Raw genomic sequence first — 19,799 nt, 5'->3', positions numbered from 1 at the left:
AGATGATTCTTGGAGTCCCTTCCAGCTCTACGATTCTATGATTCCAAATAAATGTATGTTTTAAATGATTTTAAAATAAACCGGCAGCCAGTCCTGCTCCCTCAGGGAGGGTGCTACGCCCTGGCATTGCAACGGGGGGGCGGCGTACCCTGGGTGCCATGTCTAGGGGGGTGACAAGAAGGCACCCTGTGGGGGCTCCCCCTGCCGCGCCAGTGCGAGCAGCCATCGCGCCACTGCAGCCACATGTGGAGGATCCTCCGTTTGCGGCTGCAGCCATGAGCCGAGGATCCCGGCACTGTTCGTACAGCACTGGGGCAGCAGCGGCAAACCGCTATGTACAGGCATGTGCGGCGTTGCTATGTACGCTAAGAAAGGCCTTTACACTGGCTCGATTTCATGCCATCCCCACAGCATTCCTACAGGGTGTATTCTCCAATACCCCTCTGGATCTTCGACTCTGCCCATGCAACAATGGAAAGATAGAGACCTTTATTCACTTCTTCCTCTACTGCCCACTATATGCCTCAATAAGATCCAGGCTTCTCCCTCTAATCCTGCCGACTATCGCCAGGGACGATGACCGCATGAAATATCTACTGGTGGATGCCAACCCCTTGGTTTCACGTGGAGTGGTCATCTACATATTACAGGCCCCAGGGGCATTCCTAGCCCCTTGGCCGCCCGGGGCGGGAAGCCAAGAGGCACCCCTGGGGGCGGGGCATCGTGCTGTGTGCGTGCGTCATGACGTCATGACGCACGTTCACAGCGTGACGCCACGCCCCCAGGAAAAAAGAAAAAGAGCAGCTTTGCTCCCCCCCCTTCCCTTTCGGCTTCTTTCAGCGCCGAAAGGGGCGAAAAAAAGGAAGCGAAGCGGCGCGTTTAAGCGCCAGCTTTGCTTCCCTGCCCGCTTTCTCTTTCGGCGCTAGCTGGGCTGTGACTCTGCAGCGCAGCCAGCGCCGAAAGAAGCCGAAAGGGAAAGGGGGGGGAGCAAAGCCGGCGCTTAAACGCGCCGCTTTGCTTCCTTTTTTCGCCCCTTTCGGCTGCTTCTTTCACCATTGGCTGGGCTGCGACTACACAGCCCAGCCAGCGCCGAAAGGGGAGAAAAAAAAGGAAGTGAAGCGGCGCGTTCAAGCGCTGGCTTCGCTTCCCCGCCTGCTTTCTCTTTCGGCCGCCGTTCGTTCCGTCGCCCCGGGAGCAGCAGCACCGCACATACTGTGCGCTGCTGCTCCCACGGCGACGGAGCGAGCGGCGGTGCGTGGGGGTGACAAGCGGTGGCCCCTCTCGCCACTCCCACGCGCCGCCGCTCCCTCCGTCACCCCGTCCGTGCTCCCGGGGTGACGGAGGGAGCGGCGGCGCGTGGGAGTGGCGAGAGGGGCCGCCGCTTGTCACCCCAACCCGCCACTTATCACCCTGTCACTGGGGGCGTACCGCCCCTACCGCCCCTCCCCAACGACGCCCCTGACAGGCCCTGAAACTCAGGACCACCTTTTTGGCCAACTTCCCTTAGCCTTAGTCTTATGTATATTCCCAACATGGAGACTGTTGTCACGCCTGCTAGTGCTTTTTATTTTTATTTTATTTGTTTTAACCTGTACGATTTTACTTCCAATTGTTTTAACTGTATCTGTGTATTCTCTGCATAATCGTGTCAGGCTACTGCCTGGTCTTTTACTATGTGCTATGGCCATAGGGCTAATGCAATAAATAAATTGATTGATTGCTATGTACGGCGCATGCGTCATACGTAGCGACGCCGCACGTGCGCCCTACGTAGTGACGCCCCGCCCCGGGTGTCACGCCTTCATTCGCCCCTGGTGTCACGTGCTCAGGATCTGCTGCTACAGTCCAACAATTCGGGGAGGCAACCAAGGGCAGCCCCGCACAGAGAGCATTGCCGTAATCCAGTCTCATGGTAGCCCGCATAGTATACTGCAGCTAAGCTAAGAGCAGGAACCGCAATATGTTCCTAGCTGTAAAATAAACAATTGGCAGGATTGGAAAACCGACATCTGTAGGTTCCCCACCACCACCACCAAAAGTGTGCACAGTGCAGGAGCCTTCCCGGGGGTGGGGTGGGGGTGGGGAGATGGTAGTCATTCCCTTCCCTGTTTTCTGAGGGATGCTCTCAGAAAGGATGTGAGGATTTCTCAGCAGCCGTTCAACTCCGAACCTGACAGCAAGCAGAGGCATAAGCCAGCAGCAAACTATTACGGCCAATTCCAGCCTTTTCTTGGCATTTTTGGAAAAAGCGCCTCTGTTTCTTTAAATGAGGAGAGGACTTCATCTTCAGGTGGAGTCAATTCTTGCTGGGTTATAAATTTGCTGGGAGCAGAGAAAGCAGCTGGTTGTTTTATTTTTTGCTGGAATCTTAGCAAGCATATAGAACCACGATGGTAAGCCGATGCATTGTAGTTTCTCGTTTGGATTTGAAACTGTAGCTTGAGTGCTGTATGTATTGATTTTATCTGGGCTGTGCATCTTTTTGATAACTTTCAGTTAACTTTTCTGGAAGGGTTATTGATGAATACTTAAGCTCATTTCGGCTGGTGTTTACTCCTTATAAGGTAAAAGCTAGGCTGCAGCAAAAGGGCAGTTTAGAGGGAGGGGGTCTTTTTCACACACACCCTCCCCTTATTTTTTTCTCTGTTCAGTGGCTTAGCTGATCTTTCTTGCAAAGTTGTGGGTCTCATTTCTGACAGCTGAGATCTCTTTTCCCTCTGGATCTTTAGAGGCATAAAATGTGTGCTTCTTCTGCTGTATAAAGTCCTGCTCTCATTTTCCCACCTCCCCTTTTCTCCTGCCCTTTACCCTACATTATTTCACACTTCAGCTATGAGCATGGTTTTAGGTAGGAGATTACTGTACTTTTGCAGATTTCTTCCCCTTATTCCCCTCCCCTGTATAAGAGGAAACTGCCATATTGCCTTTGTCTACTGTAATCCCAAGGGCTGATATGCTAAAAGAATACAGCAAGAGTTGTTCCCCCTTTCCAGAAAAAAATACAGTATTATATATATTTGTGAATGTTTCAAAACTATAGACTCTCGGACAACCTCAAAAAAAAGTTTAGCTGAAACTTCTGGGAAGCTCTTCCAAAGGACTGCTGCTTGCATTTCATTTATTTATGCTAATCTTAATAGATTTTAATTAAGATAGCTACTTAGGGGGTGTGGGGGGGGAGTCCAAAAATCTGGAGTGCTTTAACCCGAAAAGGAGATCCATTGTTGGTCTTTACTCATGAGTAGGCCCAGGTCCATTGACAGGGCAGTTCTGGAAGTCTATATTGCATGAGCTGAATTTCTGAGCTGTGACTTCACTCCTTCCCCGGCAAAAATTTTTGGATTCAAAGACCTATTGTTCTCTTGTTATCAAGTTGCCCAGTTGAGTATTTGCATGGAAGTTTAACTAGGAAAACCTGCCCCAGTCCAACAGTGTTTGGTCGGAATTCCTGGAAGGGGGGGGGGGGACCCTGTACAATTTTGAGATCTTGTATGGTCCTGGAGCAGAAATGGATTGAGCTTTTTTTAATCATTATTTTAATTTTTTTAGTTGGGGCGGGGGTATGCTCTAACGGTTGCACGTGGAAGACAAGAGACGGCTGTCTCAGGCTGCGGATATCTTCTGCAATTCTAGGCTGGCTTCCTTGCTGTGTTGTGGAAATACCAGTATCGGCGGAGCAGGTGGTACCACTTGGCAAACTGTTGAGAGAGAGAGAGAAAGGGGAGTGGGGAGTTCTCTTCTTTGCTGGCCGCAAGGAATGTCCCCTGAGTGACTCGAGCAAATTGGGACAGAAGAGCCACAATTAGAACTCCCATCACACATAAGATGGGACGGGGACTGTGGCATGTTGCGGAGGGAGGCGTGAAAAGCAGCTGCCATATCTGATGAGCAGATGCTGGTGTGGCCATCTCCGTTTTGTTCGCCTGTAGGCTTCCCGGGGCTGGCCATTGTAGGATGCGGGGTGGGGTGGGGTGGGGGGAGAGAGAGAGAGCGAAGGACTGGACGAACTCTCTTCTGATCCTTCGCAGGCTGGCGTTGTGCTCTTGACACATGACTCACCGTGTGCGCATAATCTCGCTGCAGTCGGAAGAACGCGGGTCAGTCAGGCTGTGGCCGACCGTAGTCATCTCACTGGGATAAAAGATCTTTTTTTTAAAAAATAAAAAATTAATGCTCCTTCTGTTTTATTTCTCCGCCCAAAAAGCACGCATGTGTCATGGTCGTGGCATCTCAAATATGTTGAACAGATTTTGCTGGGTTTTACACCTGTTATTGAGGCGCTGTTGTCTCTCGGGCCATTTCTGGGCTCCGAACCAAAGTCTTGCCACGACTCCCTCTTAAAAAAACAATGCAAAAAAAGGGAAGGCACTGTGTGGAGTCATCGAAAGTAACTGCGCGAGTTCAGGACGGCTGAATGGAAGCGGTGCTGCGTTTATTGTCAACCAGCATGATCGGCCTGCTTTCATCGGTTTGGGGGAGCTTCCAGGATGTTCCCAGTTTGGGGTAGGATTCCATTGTATTCCAGCCAGTCCGGCTGGTGCAATTATAATCGAGCCGCAAACCTGCTTTGCCAAAATCTTGGGGGTTTTTTTTTTGCAAGAAGGAAAATGTCAGGGCGATGCGCTTGCTTTGATGCAACATCATCTCGCCTCCCTGCATAGCTGTCAAGTTTTGGATTTGAAAATAAGGGATCAGCAGTCTCACCTATCCCGGAGACAGTCACATGTCAGTGGTGGGCGGAGCCAGAAGCAAAAGTGGGCGGAGCAGCAATGTAAACTCCAAGCGGGCTCGGGCTCGGAGCGGAGCAAAGAGTAGGGCAGCCAGCAAAGAGTAGGGCAGCCATGTGCTCTGCGCAATGGAGCCCCATCGTCTTCTTGTCTGATCCCATCAAAACAGGACAGGAAGCAGCAGCTGCTCAAAGGCAGCCAGGCTCCGCCCGCCAGCTAACCCTATTGGCCGGCTGAGGCGCTTGGCGGCAACAGATAGGGACAGATGCAGGGGGAGAAATACCCCCCCCCCCCTGTAAGCACAGGAAATGTCTCCCACTTGCTTTGAGGGCTGAGGCTTTTCTCTCCAAGTAGGCGAGGTCTTCCCACCCAGTCCCTGGCCAGCAGGGGAGGAGCTGCTTCCATTAAAAACGGGAAATTTAAGGGAAATAAAAAATAAGGGAGAGCAGCGGGAAACTGCTTAAAATAAGGGAGAATCCCGGGGAAAACGGGATACTTGACAGCACTGCCTCCCTGCAAACAAGCCAGGACAAATGCACACCGACTAGCCAATGTTATCTAATCTCCTTGCAAACAAATCGGGATGAATGCTCAATATAACAGGACATCTGTAAGTGCCCTTGGTTTGAAAAACACAGAGCTCTTCAGCCAGCCAGATGTTTATGATCTGCCCTTCACCCCGAGGTCCCAGGGTGGGTTACAACAATTTAAAAACAAACTTTTAACGACGATTTAAAGCAAATTAGGTCCAGTGCCGAGGCCTTCTGGCAGTTCCCTCACTACGAGAAGCCAAGTTACAGGGAACCAGGCAGAGGGCCTTCTCGGTAGTGGCACCCGCCCTGTGGAATGCCCTCCCACCAGATGTCAAAAAGAAAAACAACTACCAGACCTTTAGAAGTCATCAGAAGGCAGCCCTGTTTAGGGAGGCTTTTAATGTTCAATAGATTATTGCATTTTAATGTTCTGTTGGAAGCCGCCCAGAGTGGCTGGGGAAACCCAGCCAGACGGGCAGGGTATAAATAATAAAGTATTGTTGTTATTATTATTATTATTATTATTATTATTATTATTATTATTATTATTAAATGGTTAATGTTGCTAGCTATGAAATGACCCAGATCCTGCGATTCTCTGAGGCCCTTCTTTGTGTGGCTCCTCTTCGAGGGGTCTAGAGGGTGGCAACATGAGAACGGGCCTTTTCAACGGTGGCTCCCCGGTTGTGGAATGCTCTCCCCAGCAAGGCTTGCCTGGCGCCTTCCTTAAATATCTTTAGGCAAAAATGTTTCTCTATAACCAAGCCTTTTGGCTGATTAACATTCTATGGCATCCGTCTGTATCGGGAGACAATGGAGCAGGGCACCTCTGGGGGTTGTTTTCTTCTTCTATTTCTTCTTTTTTTATTTGTATTGATGAGGCTGTAAATATTTTTTTAATGTGTGTAAATAAAACCAATAAAGATTACTTAAAAAAAAAAAAAGATTAGGAGCAGGGAGAAGCGGGTTCAAATCCCCACTTGGCCATAAAGCTCGCTGAGTGACCCTGAGCAAATCATGTCCCCCGGTCAGGATTTTGTGGGGATCAAATGGGGTGCCCCCCATCTGTGCACTCTATCCTGAGCTCACTGGGATTTCCCCCACCGTTAAATAAGAGAGAATCGGTGTTCTGCCAAGAATTCGCCCCAAGGTGATGCTTTGCTGGTGAAACCTGTTAAAGGATCTTTCTCCCTGTCCCCTTCCATTCCAGAGGGAGTGCCTGTCGATCCACATTGGCCAAGCTGGAGTTCAAATGGGCAATGCCTGCTGGGAGCTCTACTGCCTGGAGCATGGGATTCAGACAGACGGCACCATCGCCGGGAACCAGGCAGCTCCGAAAATCCTGCCAGAGACGGAGCAGGTGGACGCTTCTTTCGAGACTTTCTTCTGCGAGACTGCATCAGGGAAGCACGTGCCAAGGGCAGTCTTCATTGACTTGGAACCGACTGTCATAGGTAATATAATCTGCAGAGATCCATTGGGATGAAAACGACCTCTGGGACGTTTTGTTGATGTCCAGTAGCGGGTGCTGCCAACTCACCTAAGCGCAAGATGCAGAGAGCTGCCTTAGGGCTCACCAGTGCTGTCAAGTATCCCGTTTTCCCCGGGATTCTCCCTTATTTCAAGCAGTTTCCCGCTGCTCTCCCTTATTTTTTATTTCCCTTAAATTTCCCGTTTTTAATGGAAGCAGCTCCTCCCCTGCTGGCCAGGGACTGGGTGGGAAGACCTCGCCTACTTGGAGAGAAAAGCCTCAGCCCTCAAAGCAAGTGGGAGCCGTTTCCCGTGCTTACAGGGGGGTGTATTCCTCCCCCTGCATCAGCCCCTATCCGTTGCCACTGAGCCCCTCAGCCGGCCAATAGGGTTAGCTGGCGGGCGGAGCCTGGCTGCCTTTGAGCAGCTGCTGCTTCCTTTTGATGGGATCAGACAAGAAGACGATGGGGCTCCATCGCGCGGAGCACATGGCTGCCCTCCTCTTTGCTCCGCTCCGAGCCTGCTTGGAGTTTACATTGCTGCTCCGCCCACTTTTGCTTCTGGCTCCGCCCACCACTGACATGTGACTGTCCCTGGGATAGGTGAGACTGCTGATCCCTTATTTTCAAATCCAAAACTTGACAGCTATGGGGCTCACCCATACTTCTTGGTTTCCAAGAACAGGTCTGTGCTTTAAAACACCGTGTCCAAGCACTCCCTGCAGCCTGGCGCTCTCCCTGGGAAAACACACTCTTTACCATAGCAAATGGAGCAAACAGCAATCCACAGAAAAACCCAAATTGCTGTTTCTTCCACATCAGCATTAAAGAGCAGGTTTTCAGGCAGGAGTCTTTTCCAGGTCTACCAGTACATGCAGGGGCTAGATCCAGGAACCTTTTGCATGGGAAGTATGTACAGGGCCACTAGGCTACCGGTACTTCCGTCCTTGCCACTTTTTGCTGGCAAGGCTGCTGTGCCTTTAAAATCTGTATTATTGGTGGGAATGTGAGTCGTCCAGCTATTTTTCTGTTTGGAGACTTCAAGTACTGTACAGTTGTGCCTTGGATCCCAAACGCCTTGGTACTCGGATGTTTTGGCTCCTGAAAGCCGCAAACCCGGAAGTGAGTGTTCCAGTTTGCGAACGCTCTTTGGAACCCGAATGTCCGATGGGGCTTCCGTGGCTTCCAATTGGCTGCAGGAGCTTCTTGCAGCCAATCGGAAGCTGCGCTTTGGTTTCCGAATGTTTTGGAAGTCGAACAGAATTCCGGAATTCCGTTCAACTTCCAAGGTACGACTATAAACTACTTTCCTTGCATTGCCCCCACCCCTTGCTATGATTTGATGTCGCTACTTGGGTTTTTTGCCCCGGGGGGAAGCCTCCAGAGGGGTGCTATTGAGGCTCCCAGCTTGTGTGTGTGTGTACGTGAATGCAGGTGGGGGGGGAGTGCCAAACTGGGTCTTTGACCTGGATGAAGTCAATTCCTGAAATAAAGGGTTGCAGTTCTGGGGGTGGGGGATTGGGCTAATGTAGAAGCAAACTACTGTACATCACACCTTTTGGATTTTCATAAAAGTAGGCAAACTGTTAGAGGCAGGACAAACATGGTGCCCTGCAGATGTCGAGGACTCGAACTCCCAACAACCCCACCCAACAGGGTCAATGGCAAGGGTACTCCATGTTGGAGTAACAAAGGGCATTTTCCTATTTATTGTTCCTGTGGACTCCCTCTTATCCATGGGTCAGCAAACTAAGGCCCAGGGGCCGGATCCGGACCAATTGCCTTCTGGATCCGGCCCTAGATGGTCCAGGAATCGCCGCGTGGATCGGCGTGGGGATTCTGATCATTCGGGCTGCGCCATTCCCCCCCCACGGCGGCGCCTCCTCCCTCCCTCCTCCTGGCTTCTTCCTGCCCTGCCTAGAGGAGGAAGGGGGCTGGGCTTTGTTGAGCCACAGTTGGCTGAGCGCCATTTTAAGCAGCCCCTCTCCGGAGCCAGCCCTTTCGTGCCGCTTGTTGTCTCGCCACTGCCACCAACCCGTCGCTCGCAAGGCCCAGGTAAGCAGCCACCAGGGCTCGTCTGGTGCTGTGGAGAAGGGAGGGGAGAGTCGTGGGGGGGGGTTCTGTTCATAATATAGTCCGGCCCCCCACATGGTCTGAGGGACAGAGGACCGGCCCCCTGCGAAAAACGTTTGCTGACCCCTGCTCTTATCTCTCTCCCAACAGATGAAATCCGCACAGGGCCTTATCACTCCCTCTTCCATCCTGAACAGCTGATCAGCGGCAAGGAAGACGCAGCCAACAATTACGCCCGAGGCCATTACACCATCGGGAAGGAGATCATTGACACAGTTCTGGGCAGGATTCGCAAAATGGTTAAGTTCCTCTCCACACACACACTAACGCCCACGCCATAGGTTGGCATAAAGCTTAATTCACAAATGTTCATAGCCAGGCTGGAGCTGAACACAGGAAACTGCCTTAATAAGAAGTCAGGCCATCTTGTCCGTCCATTCCAGAGTCGTCTACTTTTTTGGGCAGGCACGGCCTTCCGGTGCCTTGCTCAGAGGTCCTTCCCATCACCTGCTCCCTGAACTGGAGGTACACGGGGCTGAGGGAGCCGGCGTTTGTCTGCAGACAGCTTCTGGTTCATGTGGCCAGCATGAAAAAGCCGCTTCTGGCGAACCAGAGCAGCGCAAAGAAACGCTGTTTACCTTCCCACTGGAGCGGTACCGATTTATCCACTTGCACTTTGATGTGCTTTCGAACTGCTAGGTTGGCAGGAGCAGGGACAGAGCAATGGGAGATATAAAAGGCAGATAGGGGCCTTTTATAGAGAGCCAGTGTGGTGTAGTGGTTAAGAACGGTGGACTCGTAATCTTGGGAACTGGGTTCGCGTCCCCGCTCCTCCACATGCAGCTGCTGGGTGACCTTGGGCTAGTCACACTTCTCTGAAGTCTCTCAGCCCCACTCACCTCACAGAGTGTTTGTTGTGGGGGAGGAAGGGAAAAGGAGAATGTTAACCGCTTTGAGACTCCTTAGGGTAGTGATAAAGCGGGATATCAAATCCAAACTCCTCCTCCTCCTCCTCCTCTTCTTCTTCTTCTTCTTCTTCTTCTTCTTCTTCTTCTTCTTCTTCTTCTTCCTCTGTATCCAGGCTCCTCCCCCTTGAGAGAGCTTCAGAGCCTTAAAGAGTCAACCTCTGGCCTGAAGGTGGTGGCCACTCCTCCAGCATGCCACAGCCTCCCTCCTAGTGTGCTGCTGGGCTGGTGATGAGCAATGCAAGGCATCCAGGCTCTGACCCAAGAGGCCTTGGTGGTCTGGGAAGTTCCACTGAAAGTTCTTGTCCAGCTGCCTCATGTGCAGGGTCCTCCCTTGTTGGAATAAGCCGGGGGGGGGTCCACGCAGCCCCCGAGATGAGACAAACCTCTCCGGGCGTCTTCCTGAAGTTGCGCAGCTCTGGGACATCCATAAATCATAAGTCCCGGCACGCTCCAGTGACACATAGCAGATGCCTATGTGCACGCACACTCAGCCGAGTTTAGCGGAAACAGAGTGGATATTGGTGTGCCCATTCTAAGCTTTTATTACACAGTATATTTTATTACACAGTATATGCACAGTATATATAGGGCTTGCCGATCAGAAGGCCAGTGGTACAAATCCCCGTGACGGGGTGAGCTCCCATTGCTCGGTCCCTGCTCCTGCCCACCTAGCAGTTCAAAAGCATGTCAAAGTGCAAGTAGATAAATAGGTACCGCTCCGGCGGGAAGGTAAACGCCGTTTCCGTGCGCTGCTCTGGTTCGCCAGAAGCGGCTTAGTCATGCAGGCCACATGAACCGGAAGCTGTATGCTGGCTCCCTCGGCCAATAAAGCAAGATGAGCGCCGCAACCCCAGAGTCGTCCACGACTGGGCCTAATGGTCGGGGGTCCCTTTACCTTTACCTATATACAGGTCAAAGTGATCATGGCGTTCTCGTACGTCAGCTCTGAGAGAGAACGGCAAGTAAAAAGTACAAAAACACAACAGAGCGGAAGAGATAAGGCTAACTTCCGTTCTCAGGATTTCCAAGCCTAGGAAGTAAACACAGACATGTGATATAACAATCACATATCAGCAATGGAGGGGTGAAATGCTAACATCCCGATCTTCAGCAGTCAGCTCTGGGTCCTGACCCAGACCCTGCTCCACATCTTGTGCCCTCCAGTCTCCGACTCTGTGTCCAGGTCACTGCTATGTGTCATGACACACTATCTGCTTTGCATTTCACCACTCTGGGCTCCTTCCAATGTCCAGAAGATCAGTGATTATGTACCTAGAGGATCCCACTTCCGGTGTTTCTAACATCTCAAATGGCTTGCTTTTAGGAGTAACGGTTAAATGGAGCTCTGACTTAGAAGAGGTACTCCTTGACTCTTGGAGTCAGCGAGTGTTTTCTCTCAAATCCCCTACTGCTTTAAGGTGGGCTATATTCAGGTGCCACAAACCCAGTCCTTCAAACCACGGTTTGGCAACTTGGGAATGTGCCGTGGGTTCCCTCCTCCTCTACTTCCTGGTTTTCTCCCATCACAGTTTGCTGTGATAATACCCCAATCAGGCAAACCATGGTTAGCACCTAAACCTGGTCCCACTTATTTCCTCTGGCGATAGGTAGAGCTTTGTGCATATGTACATGATTGCATAGCTGTTGTCTGTAAGGCCTTGAGTGCACAGCTTCAGGAAAAGACGAGCAGGGCTCTTACTAATCGAGCTGTTATATTGCCAACAGCCATCGCTAATAACCAAATTTCTCTTGCTGATGCAGGCTGACCAGTGCAGCGGCCTCCAAGGTTTCTTGGTCTTCCACAGCTTCGGCGGAGGAACAGGGTCAGGCTTCACTTCGCTTCTGATGGAGCGGCTCTCAGTGGAGTACAGCAAGAAGTCAAAACTGGAGTTCTCTGTGTATCCTGCCCCGCAGGTCTCCACGGCCGTCGTGGAGCCCTACAACTCCATCCTGACCACCCACACCACCCTGGAGCACTCCGACTGCTCGTTCATGGTGGACAACGAAGCTATCTATGACATCTGCAACCGCAACCTTGACATCGAACGCCCCACCTACACCAACCTCAACAGGTTGATCGGGCAGATCGTCTCGTCTGTGACGGCTTCCTTGAGGTTCAACGGCGCCTTGAACGTCGACCTAATAGAATTCCAGACCAACTTGGTGCCTTACCCCAGGATCCACTTCCCCTTGACCACCTACGCCCCCATCATCTCCGCCGAGAAGGCCTACCATGAGCAGCTCTCCGTGCCGGAGATCACCAATGCCTGCTTCGAGTTCTCCAACCAGATGGTGAAGTGTGACCCGCGCCGGGGCAAGTACATGGCTTGCTGCCTGCTGTACCGGGGGGACGTGGTGCCCAAGGATGTCAATGCAGCCATTGCGGCCATCAAGACCAGGAGGTCCATCCAGTTTGTGGACTGGTGTCCCACGGGCTTCAAGGTGGGCATCAACTACCAGCCGCCCACGGTGGTGCCCGGGGGGGACCTGGCAAAGGTGCAGCGGGCTGTCTGCATGCTGAGCAACACCACCGCCATCGCTGAGGCCTGGGCCCGGCTGGACCACAAGTTCGACCTGATGTACGCCAAGAGGGCCTTTGTCCACTGGTACGTTGGGGAGGGCATGGAGGAGGGGGAGTTCTCCGAAGCCCGGGAGGACCTGGCTGCCCTGGAGAAGGATTACGAGGAAGTCGGGAGGGATTCTGCGGATGGGGAGGAAGAGGATGCTGAGGAAGAATATTAAGCCCAAGGCCATGCGTCTGTATGTGCCAAACCTGCATGTAACTGGGCTAAGATGGGGAGATGAACCAAAACTGTTGACTCTTTAAAAAAAAAAAAAACCAACACCCCATAATAAACATTACTGTATCTCTTACAAGACTTGTGTAGTGTAAGGACTCTCTAACACATTGTACTTTGTTTAGAAGGCACTTCCTTGTAGCTTTTTGAATCTTTACTTCCTATCTTAGAATTATGTGAAATTAACTCTTTTGAGTGTGGATCTTTGGAGGGGGTGGGTGCAGGAGAGGCTAATGTGCTTGGCTGTCCTGTATCACGTCTGTGCACTCAAGAATGGGTAAGGGGGGGGGAAGTACCCTTTATTATTAGAAGATGCTGTGATCTGCTTCTTTGTACTTTTAATAATAAAAACATGGAACAACTCTAGTATTGGAGCTTCCTTTCCAATGCAAATAGCCGGCATGAGGACCCTAATCTGGTTTGGGATCACACCAGCAGTGGGGGGGGGGCATGTTAAAACCCCTTAACCCGCCCCCCTCCGCAACGCCAGGGTCCAAATTGAGGCTCCTGTGCTTGATTTTTTAAAAAAAACCAATTTGTGCTGTTGTGTCTAGTTTGGCCCTTATATTCATTAACACAGTGTTCTCCAAACTTAAAGTATTGTGTATTCCTTTTGAGAGTTTAGTCTTACCAGCATACCCCTTCTTGAATGATGACGATTTGGGAGTACTTCTAATAATACTATTTTGTCTTGATTAGTTCAAAATACAGTATCACACACACACACACACACACACACACTATAAGTTATGCTAAAGTAAACCAATTCTGCCATGTACGCTTTGAAATCCTTTCGCATGCCTGCAGGGATGTGCGCAGCACACTTTGGGAAACACTGCATTAGTGTACTGCATCTCCCTGCATTTCTGTGCAATCATAAGGACTAGGAACTTGTAACGAAAGCCAAATTTTGTGCTGGAATGGCACACTTGGTGCATGCCAGTCATCACCCCAAGTGGCGAAAATTGTAAAACTATCACTCCTGCTTTTCAGACCTACCTTGTGTCTTTTCAAGTCCTGTAAGGAATTCAAGTTGATCTCTCACTCTTGCACCCAGTGACCCAAGGAGCCATATGTAGAAGAAAGCTCTCTTATTCTGCATCTCCTCCTTACCTGGGAATTGCCACTCACTGTGAATTTAGAGTGTCCGAGAACCTTTAGGCTGCCACTGATGCTGAAACTCAAAAATTGTCACTACCCTACCTCTCTTTCTACTCAAAGGCCATTTCTCTTTTTAAAAAACCCAGAAAAATGCACTTGGTGCAGACTAGAAAATTCTTTCTTGGTGCAGACTAGAAAATTATTTCTTGGTGCAGACTGTGCAGGATGTTAACCAAGCAGGTTAACCTGTAAATCCCATTGTGTTCAATGGGACTTACTACTTAGCAATGGTGCCTAGAATCTGTTTATTTTTCATTTGCATGGAAACCTTCTAAAAACATTACCTTTGAGGCTTGGCTTTTTCTAGCCGTTTGTAGCACTGTTTTCATTGAGATGGCTTGATGGCAGGAGCCCTTAATTGCTACAAGAGGAGACAGGCCTTTGGTCAATTTTCCGTGGTGATTACTGGGATTATTGGAAAGGGTACTGGATCTCTGCCTGGCCCAGCAAGACATATCTACACGCTTAAAGAAAAGCACTTGCCCTGTATCACTTAACCTAGAATAATTATGCCTTTCAAGCAATGTATTCAGTGTCTCTAGATGGGAGGTGTGCCAAAATCCTTGTTAGCTGCAATTTATCTGGAGAGGGGTCTTAAGAGAGAGTACAGTGCATACTCCATATTACTAAAGGTGTAATTATTAGGGAAAGATTTTTGGAGGGACATTCTCTTGTTCCTAAATCTTGATGTAGGGGGGGAAATAATGAATTTGGGTGATGCTCAGTAGGAGGAGGATGCGGGTGACGCTGTGGTTTAAACCACTGTGCCGCTTGGACTTGCCGATCGGAAGGTTGGCGGTTCGAGACCGCTTCTGTTGTTCAGTCCCAGCTCCTGCCAACCTAGCAGTTCAAAAGGACGCAGTGAAAGTAGATGAATAGGTACTGCTCCGGCGGGAATGTAAATGGCGTCTCTGGCTTTGCCATGCTGGCCACATGACCCGGAAAAATTGTCTGTGGACAGTTACAGGTAGGTAGCCGTGTTGGATATATATATAGGAATAGGAATAGGAATAATTTATTATTGGCCAAGTACATTTTCCAACATACTTGGAATTTGTTTCGGCTACATTGCAATGTAAACATACAGACACTGTTCCTCATACAATACAAAGAAGCAAAGAAACCCCACCCATATTTTACCTCCCCTTAAGCTATACAACTACGAATTTAACAATTTAATGGATGCACCCCGACCGGGCTCTTGAGCAACGGCCATCGACTGTGGTGCGGGGGGCTCCTAGAGGGTATATATATATCCTTCTAGTAGCACATTCAAGACCAACTAAGTTTGTTCTTGGTATGAGCTTTCGTGTGCATGCAAACATTTGCATTTCTGTGGACAAACACCAGCTCCCTCGGCCTGTAAAGCGAGATGAGCACCACAACCCCAGTGTCGTTCGCGACTGGACATAACTGTCAGGGGTCCTTTTACCTTTTACAGCAGGGGAAAGGAGTTGGTTACCATCCAACTTATGCTTTTTCTCTGGCCAATTCAGGAATAAAAACTGATGCAGTGCTTACTGTAACATATTAGGCAGATTAAACATTTTACAAGGTGGGGTAAATACTGCTGCTGAACATTTATGGCAAACTGTAGAAATACTAAGTTTGGTCCTTTGCTGTGTGCAAAATGATGTTTTATTCCCATGCATGCATTCATCAGCGGTTTTTAGCAAATAGTTCCTTATATCTTAGTTAAAGGTTTTTGGTATGCAACTTGTGTTACAATGCAGTGATGGGCTATGGGAAATCTAGTTTCAGGGGGGAAATGTAAATCCCAAAGGTTCCAAAGGAATCCCTATGTACACTGGCTTTAGCCTAATTCCTCGTGGGACTTATTCTCTAATGTTCGCACAGTGGGTACTCTGTTGTGCTGTCAATTCTGCAGCTTTTCTAACTGCTAAAATCCACAGGTGCTATTATTAGGGCCGACCAACCAAAACGTTCCTAAAATGACGAGTAAGTTTGTGAGTTCTTTAAAACTCTGCAGTAGGCTGCCTGTTATGCAGAGGGAGGGAGAAAGAAAGCTGGCATGGTATGAAAAGCAGGAGTCACCAACATTTTTAGGGTTGCGAGCACATTTACAAGCAAACCTATGGGCACGACACCTAAGCACACACTGCAACCTATTCAGTTTCTTTGGTCTCCAACTCTGAAGCATCTATTGTCCCCCCCCTCCCCACACATACATTTTAACATGGCTCGAGCAAAGGACAGGTCCCACCTGTCAATTATGTAATGGCGTAGTGATGTCACGTGGTGGCCTGTCAAATTTGGCCCACGGAGAACAAAAAAGGTTCCCTGCCCCTGAACTTAGTGGGTCAGGACCCAGTACAGTCATACCTCAGGTTACAGGCGCTTCAGGTTGTGTGTTTTCGGGTTGCGCACTGCGCCGAACCCGGAAATAGTGGAACAGGTTACTTCCGGATTTCGTCACTCACTCATGCGCAGGAACACCAAATCGCGACCCGCGCGTGCGCAGATGCTGCAAGTTGCAAACACGCCTCCCCCACGGATCATGTTCGCAACCCGAGCGTCCAGTGTACAGTGGTACCTCGGGTTACAGACACTTCAGGTTACAGACGCTTCAGGTTATAGACTCCGCTAACCCAGAAATAGTACGTCGGGTTAAGAACTTTGCTTCAGGATAAGAACAGAAATCGGGCAGTGGCAGTGCGGCGGCAGCGGAAGGCCCCACTAGCTAAAGTGGTGCTTCAAGTTAAGAACGGACCTCCAGAACGAATTAAGTATGTAACCAGAGGTACCACTGTACTGTGCTGTGGTCTAAGGGAAGTCACAGCTGCACTGCTACTGTCATCTGTAGTAAAGAGAGAGAGAGAGAGAGAAAGAAATGTTTCACAAATGAGCCTTTGAATTAAAAGTGGCTCCCATGTCTGAGAAATATAAATGCTTATTTTGAATCTAATTTCATAAAGAGGTGGGGGGGCTGGGTATAAATAAATTATTATTATTATTATTATTAAAGCCACAAAGATCAGATTTCAGTTTGAATGGAAGAGGGCTTGGATGAAGAAACAGGCGTGACCAGGCACAGGCAAACTCGGCCCGCCAGATGTTTTGGGACTACAACTCCCATCATCCCTGACCACTGGTCCTGTTAGCTAGGGATGATGGGAGTTGTAGTCCCAAAACATCTGGAGGGCCGAGTTTGCCTGTGCCTGGTCACGCCTGTTTCATTGAAACAAGAATATACTACTTTCAATTGTTTTTTTGAAAACAGGACACAGGCAGCCCCACAAGGTCTGTCTCCGGCTGTAAGCCGAATTTGAATGTAAAAAAAGAAAAAGGAACACAGTCTTATGAGCAAAGTTTTAAGTAAAGAGCCACTGGAAGACAAAGGGTTTAATATTACCTAGTGGTTGGAGGGTATGACGTCACCCCACATTTAAATTCCCACCTGCAGCTGCAAAAAGCCACTTCCCTCTTATTAGGGCCGCTGTCGCTTTAAGCAGAGTGCGGCTCGCCCGCTCGCCCCCCGCCCATCAACTGTGTAAGGGGCGTGGCTACAGCCGCCCGAGCCGGGCGTGCCCCATGCAAATGAGGGCCAGTACTCCCTCCTCTCGACGTTCGGAGTCGCCCGTCAGCTGTTCGAGGGAGAAGAGTGGGCGTGACCCCACCCGCCCTGATCGGCGGCCCCGCGAGCCAATGGAGCCGCAGAGAAGTAGGCCTCGAAGGCGGGACTTCCTCCCCGGGCCGCGAGCGTGTAGGCTGAGGTAAGCGGGAGGAGAGCAGCTTACCCGGCCGCCGCTGCCATGATCAAGAAGTTCGACAAGAAGGATGAGGAGTCGGGTAAGAGAGCCTGTGGGGAGGGGGGTCAGGCGCCGTGCCTCAAGCTAGGCCCCGTTGCTAGGCAGGGAGGGCTGCCCTTTCCGCGGGTGGGCCGGAAGCCCCGTAGCGGCGCCGGAGGGCGCTTGCCCCGCCCACTGTCTCGGGACGGTTTAAAACGGTTTAAAAGTGGGGGGGACGGGGGACGGGACGGGCGCTACCACTTCAGGATAAGGGAAAGGGGGGGAAGATGGTAGTGTGAAGAAGAGGCCCTTCTGGATCGTACCAAAGGCCTCTTTCGGGGGTGGGCAGCCTGCGGCCCCTCCAGATTTTCCCACTGGCACCCCCCTCTGAGGAGCTCGAGGTGGCGCCTATGGTTCCCCCCGTGCCCCATTTTATCCTCACAACAGCCCCGCGAGGTAGGTGAGGGGGCCTGAGGGGAAGTTGCCATTACGCAGTGTGCTTGGGCTGCCACTCCCGGATGAAGGGCGCCCTGTGGAAAGTTATTTAAAACAAAACAAATAATGGTCTCCCTTCTCCGTGTCCAATACACAAGCGGCTATTTCTTACAATAACAACAACAACAACAACACAACAATGGTTTTTATTGATTTTTTTGTTTGTTTGTTTGTTGTTATGTTTATTACAGTGGTACCTTGTTTCTCAAACTTAATCCATTCCAGCGCGCTTCCCCATAGAAAGTAATGCAAAACGGATTAATCCGTTCCATACTTTTAAATTAAAACAACCCCTAAAATAGCAATTTAACATGAATTTTACTATCTAACGAGGCCATTGATCCATAAAATAAAAGCAATAATCAATTTACTGTACTATAAAATAAATAAGACAGTATTGTAGGTGATAAAAATTAAAAATATTACTATTTTCTTACTTGCGCTGATGATAGTCATTGTTTGGATGGGGGGCTTTTATCCATTTCCGCAGTCACACAGTCAATCAGTAGCTGAACTGGGTTCCACACAGTCACAAAAACAAATGAACCGAAGAAGCCTAAAAAACAAAAGCGCAAAATAAATAGCAAAAACAAAAGCGCCAAACTTAATCTGTTCTGGAAGTCCATTTGACTTCTGAAATGTTCGAAAACCAAGGAACAGCTTCTGATGGGTGCAGGTGCCCCAGAAACAATAGCCGACAGCTGCATCGGACATTTGGCTTCCAAAAAGCGTTTGAAATACTTTGGCTTCTCCTCAGATCGTATAAATCTTTCGCCTTTTACCAAAAAGCGTTTGAAAACCAGAACACTTCCAAGTTTTCGGAGTCTGAGAACCAAAGCGTTTGAGAACCAAGGTACCACTGTATATTATATCAGTGTTTTTCAACCTTTTTTGGGCAAAGGCACACTTGTTTCATGAAAAAAATCACGAGGCACACCACCATTAGAAAATGTTAAAAAAATTAACTCTGTGCCTATGTTGACTATATATAAAGTAATTTTTCAATTTTCCCACGGCACACCAGGCAACATCTCGCGGCACACTAGTGTGCCGCGGAACAGTGGTTGAAAAACACTGTTATATCACAGCAGTTTGCAGACAAGACAGCCTTTCCCAGGGGTTAACCCAGCGGGGGGCTGCATGAGAGGTTTGCCATTACATTGTGTGTTCTTGTGGTTTTTGTACTGTGAACCCCACTATGTAAATATTTATTTACCGTAAATGAAACAAGTAACAGTCTCCCAGTGCTCCAAGCCTAATGCATAAGAAGCTATTTTTAAAATAAGAATAAAATAATAGTAATAAATTGTTGTTTGTTTGTTTAATTTTGCCACCTCTGTGTCCGTAGAGCTATATCACAGCAGTTAACAAACAATATTGGAAACGTTAAAACCAAACAGTGACATAACGGTTCCTGCATTGTAGGTTCCCTTGTGGTCCCTTCCAACTCTAAAATTCTGTGATGCATCAGCAGACTGTTGTGGGGTGTGTGGGTGTGCTCTTAATGGCCTGCGTATATATTAAATAGGTATACAAGCAAACATATGTAACTTAAGAAAAAAGGAACATGGAAGCAGGGAGGGTGGAATAGAGTTTCCCATTTACATTAGCTGACAATTTGCATTCAGGAGTTTGAAGAGAAGGGAGAAAGGAGGGAAAGAATTACAGCAGAATTGTCATCAAGGAATTTTGTGGCTAGCATCTGCTCCCCTGCCAACATTGTGTTTTGTTTTTCAGGTAGCGGCTCCAACCCCTTCCAGCATTTGGAAAAGAGTTCTGTCCTCCAGGAGGTACGACTACACCTTTCTAGGATTTCCCAAACTCGG

General features: G+C 49.4%; 2 protein-coding genes across 3 annotated transcripts in view; both read left to right on the top strand.

The window, feature by feature from the left end:
- Nucleotides 1-2,169: 2,169 nt before the first annotated feature.
- Nucleotides 2,170-12,853, top strand: TUBAL3 (tubulin alpha like 3). Its single transcript, XM_033162389.1, has 4 exons — nucleotides 2,170-2,393; nucleotides 6,471-6,714; nucleotides 8,953-9,101; nucleotides 11,532-12,853. The coding sequence occupies exons 1-4, from the start codon at nucleotides 2,391-2,393 to the stop codon at nucleotides 12,510-12,512; spliced, it is 1,377 nt and encodes a 458-aa protein (XP_033018280.1). The 5' UTR covers nucleotides 2,170-2,390; the 3' UTR covers nucleotides 12,513-12,853.
- A 4,614-nt stretch (nucleotides 12,854-17,467) lies between these two features.
- Nucleotides 17,468-19,799, top strand: part of COPG2 (COPI coat complex subunit gamma 2) — a 32,660-nt gene continuing 30,328 nt past the window's right edge. Inside the window, exons 1-2 of one of the 2 annotated variants that reach the window (XM_033161946.1) lie at nucleotides 17,468-17,539; nucleotides 19,711-19,763. In XM_033161946.1, the coding sequence (XP_033017837.1) occupies nucleotides 17,503-17,539; nucleotides 19,711-19,763 (90 nt within the window). In that variant the 5' untranslated portion in view covers nucleotides 17,468-17,502. Of the gene's footprint in view, nucleotides 17,540-17,873; nucleotides 17,935-19,710; nucleotides 19,764-19,799 lie in introns of those variants that run through there. The other variant, XM_033161945.1, reaches the window with a different exon arrangement.

This window comes from Lacerta agilis, chromosome 10 (genome assembly GCF_009819535.1).
Source record: "Lacerta agilis isolate rLacAgi1 chromosome 10, rLacAgi1.pri, whole genome shotgun sequence".
NCBI lineage: Eukaryota > Metazoa > Chordata > Lepidosauria > Squamata > Lacertidae > Lacerta > Lacerta agilis.
This window is presented reverse-complemented; position numbering and strand designations above follow the sequence as displayed.

Excerpts from the sequence above, each read along its gene's own strand:
- TUBAL3 (XM_033162389.1), top strand. Across the intron at positions 6,715-8,952 it reads CTTGGAACCGACTGTCATAG|ATGAAATCCGCACAGGGCCT; the intron begins GTAATATAATCT and ends CTCTCCCAACAG. Across the intron at positions 9,102-11,531 it reads TGGGCAGGATTCGCAAAATG|GCTGACCAGTGCAGCGGCCT; the intron begins GTTAAGTTCCTC and ends TTGCTGATGCAG.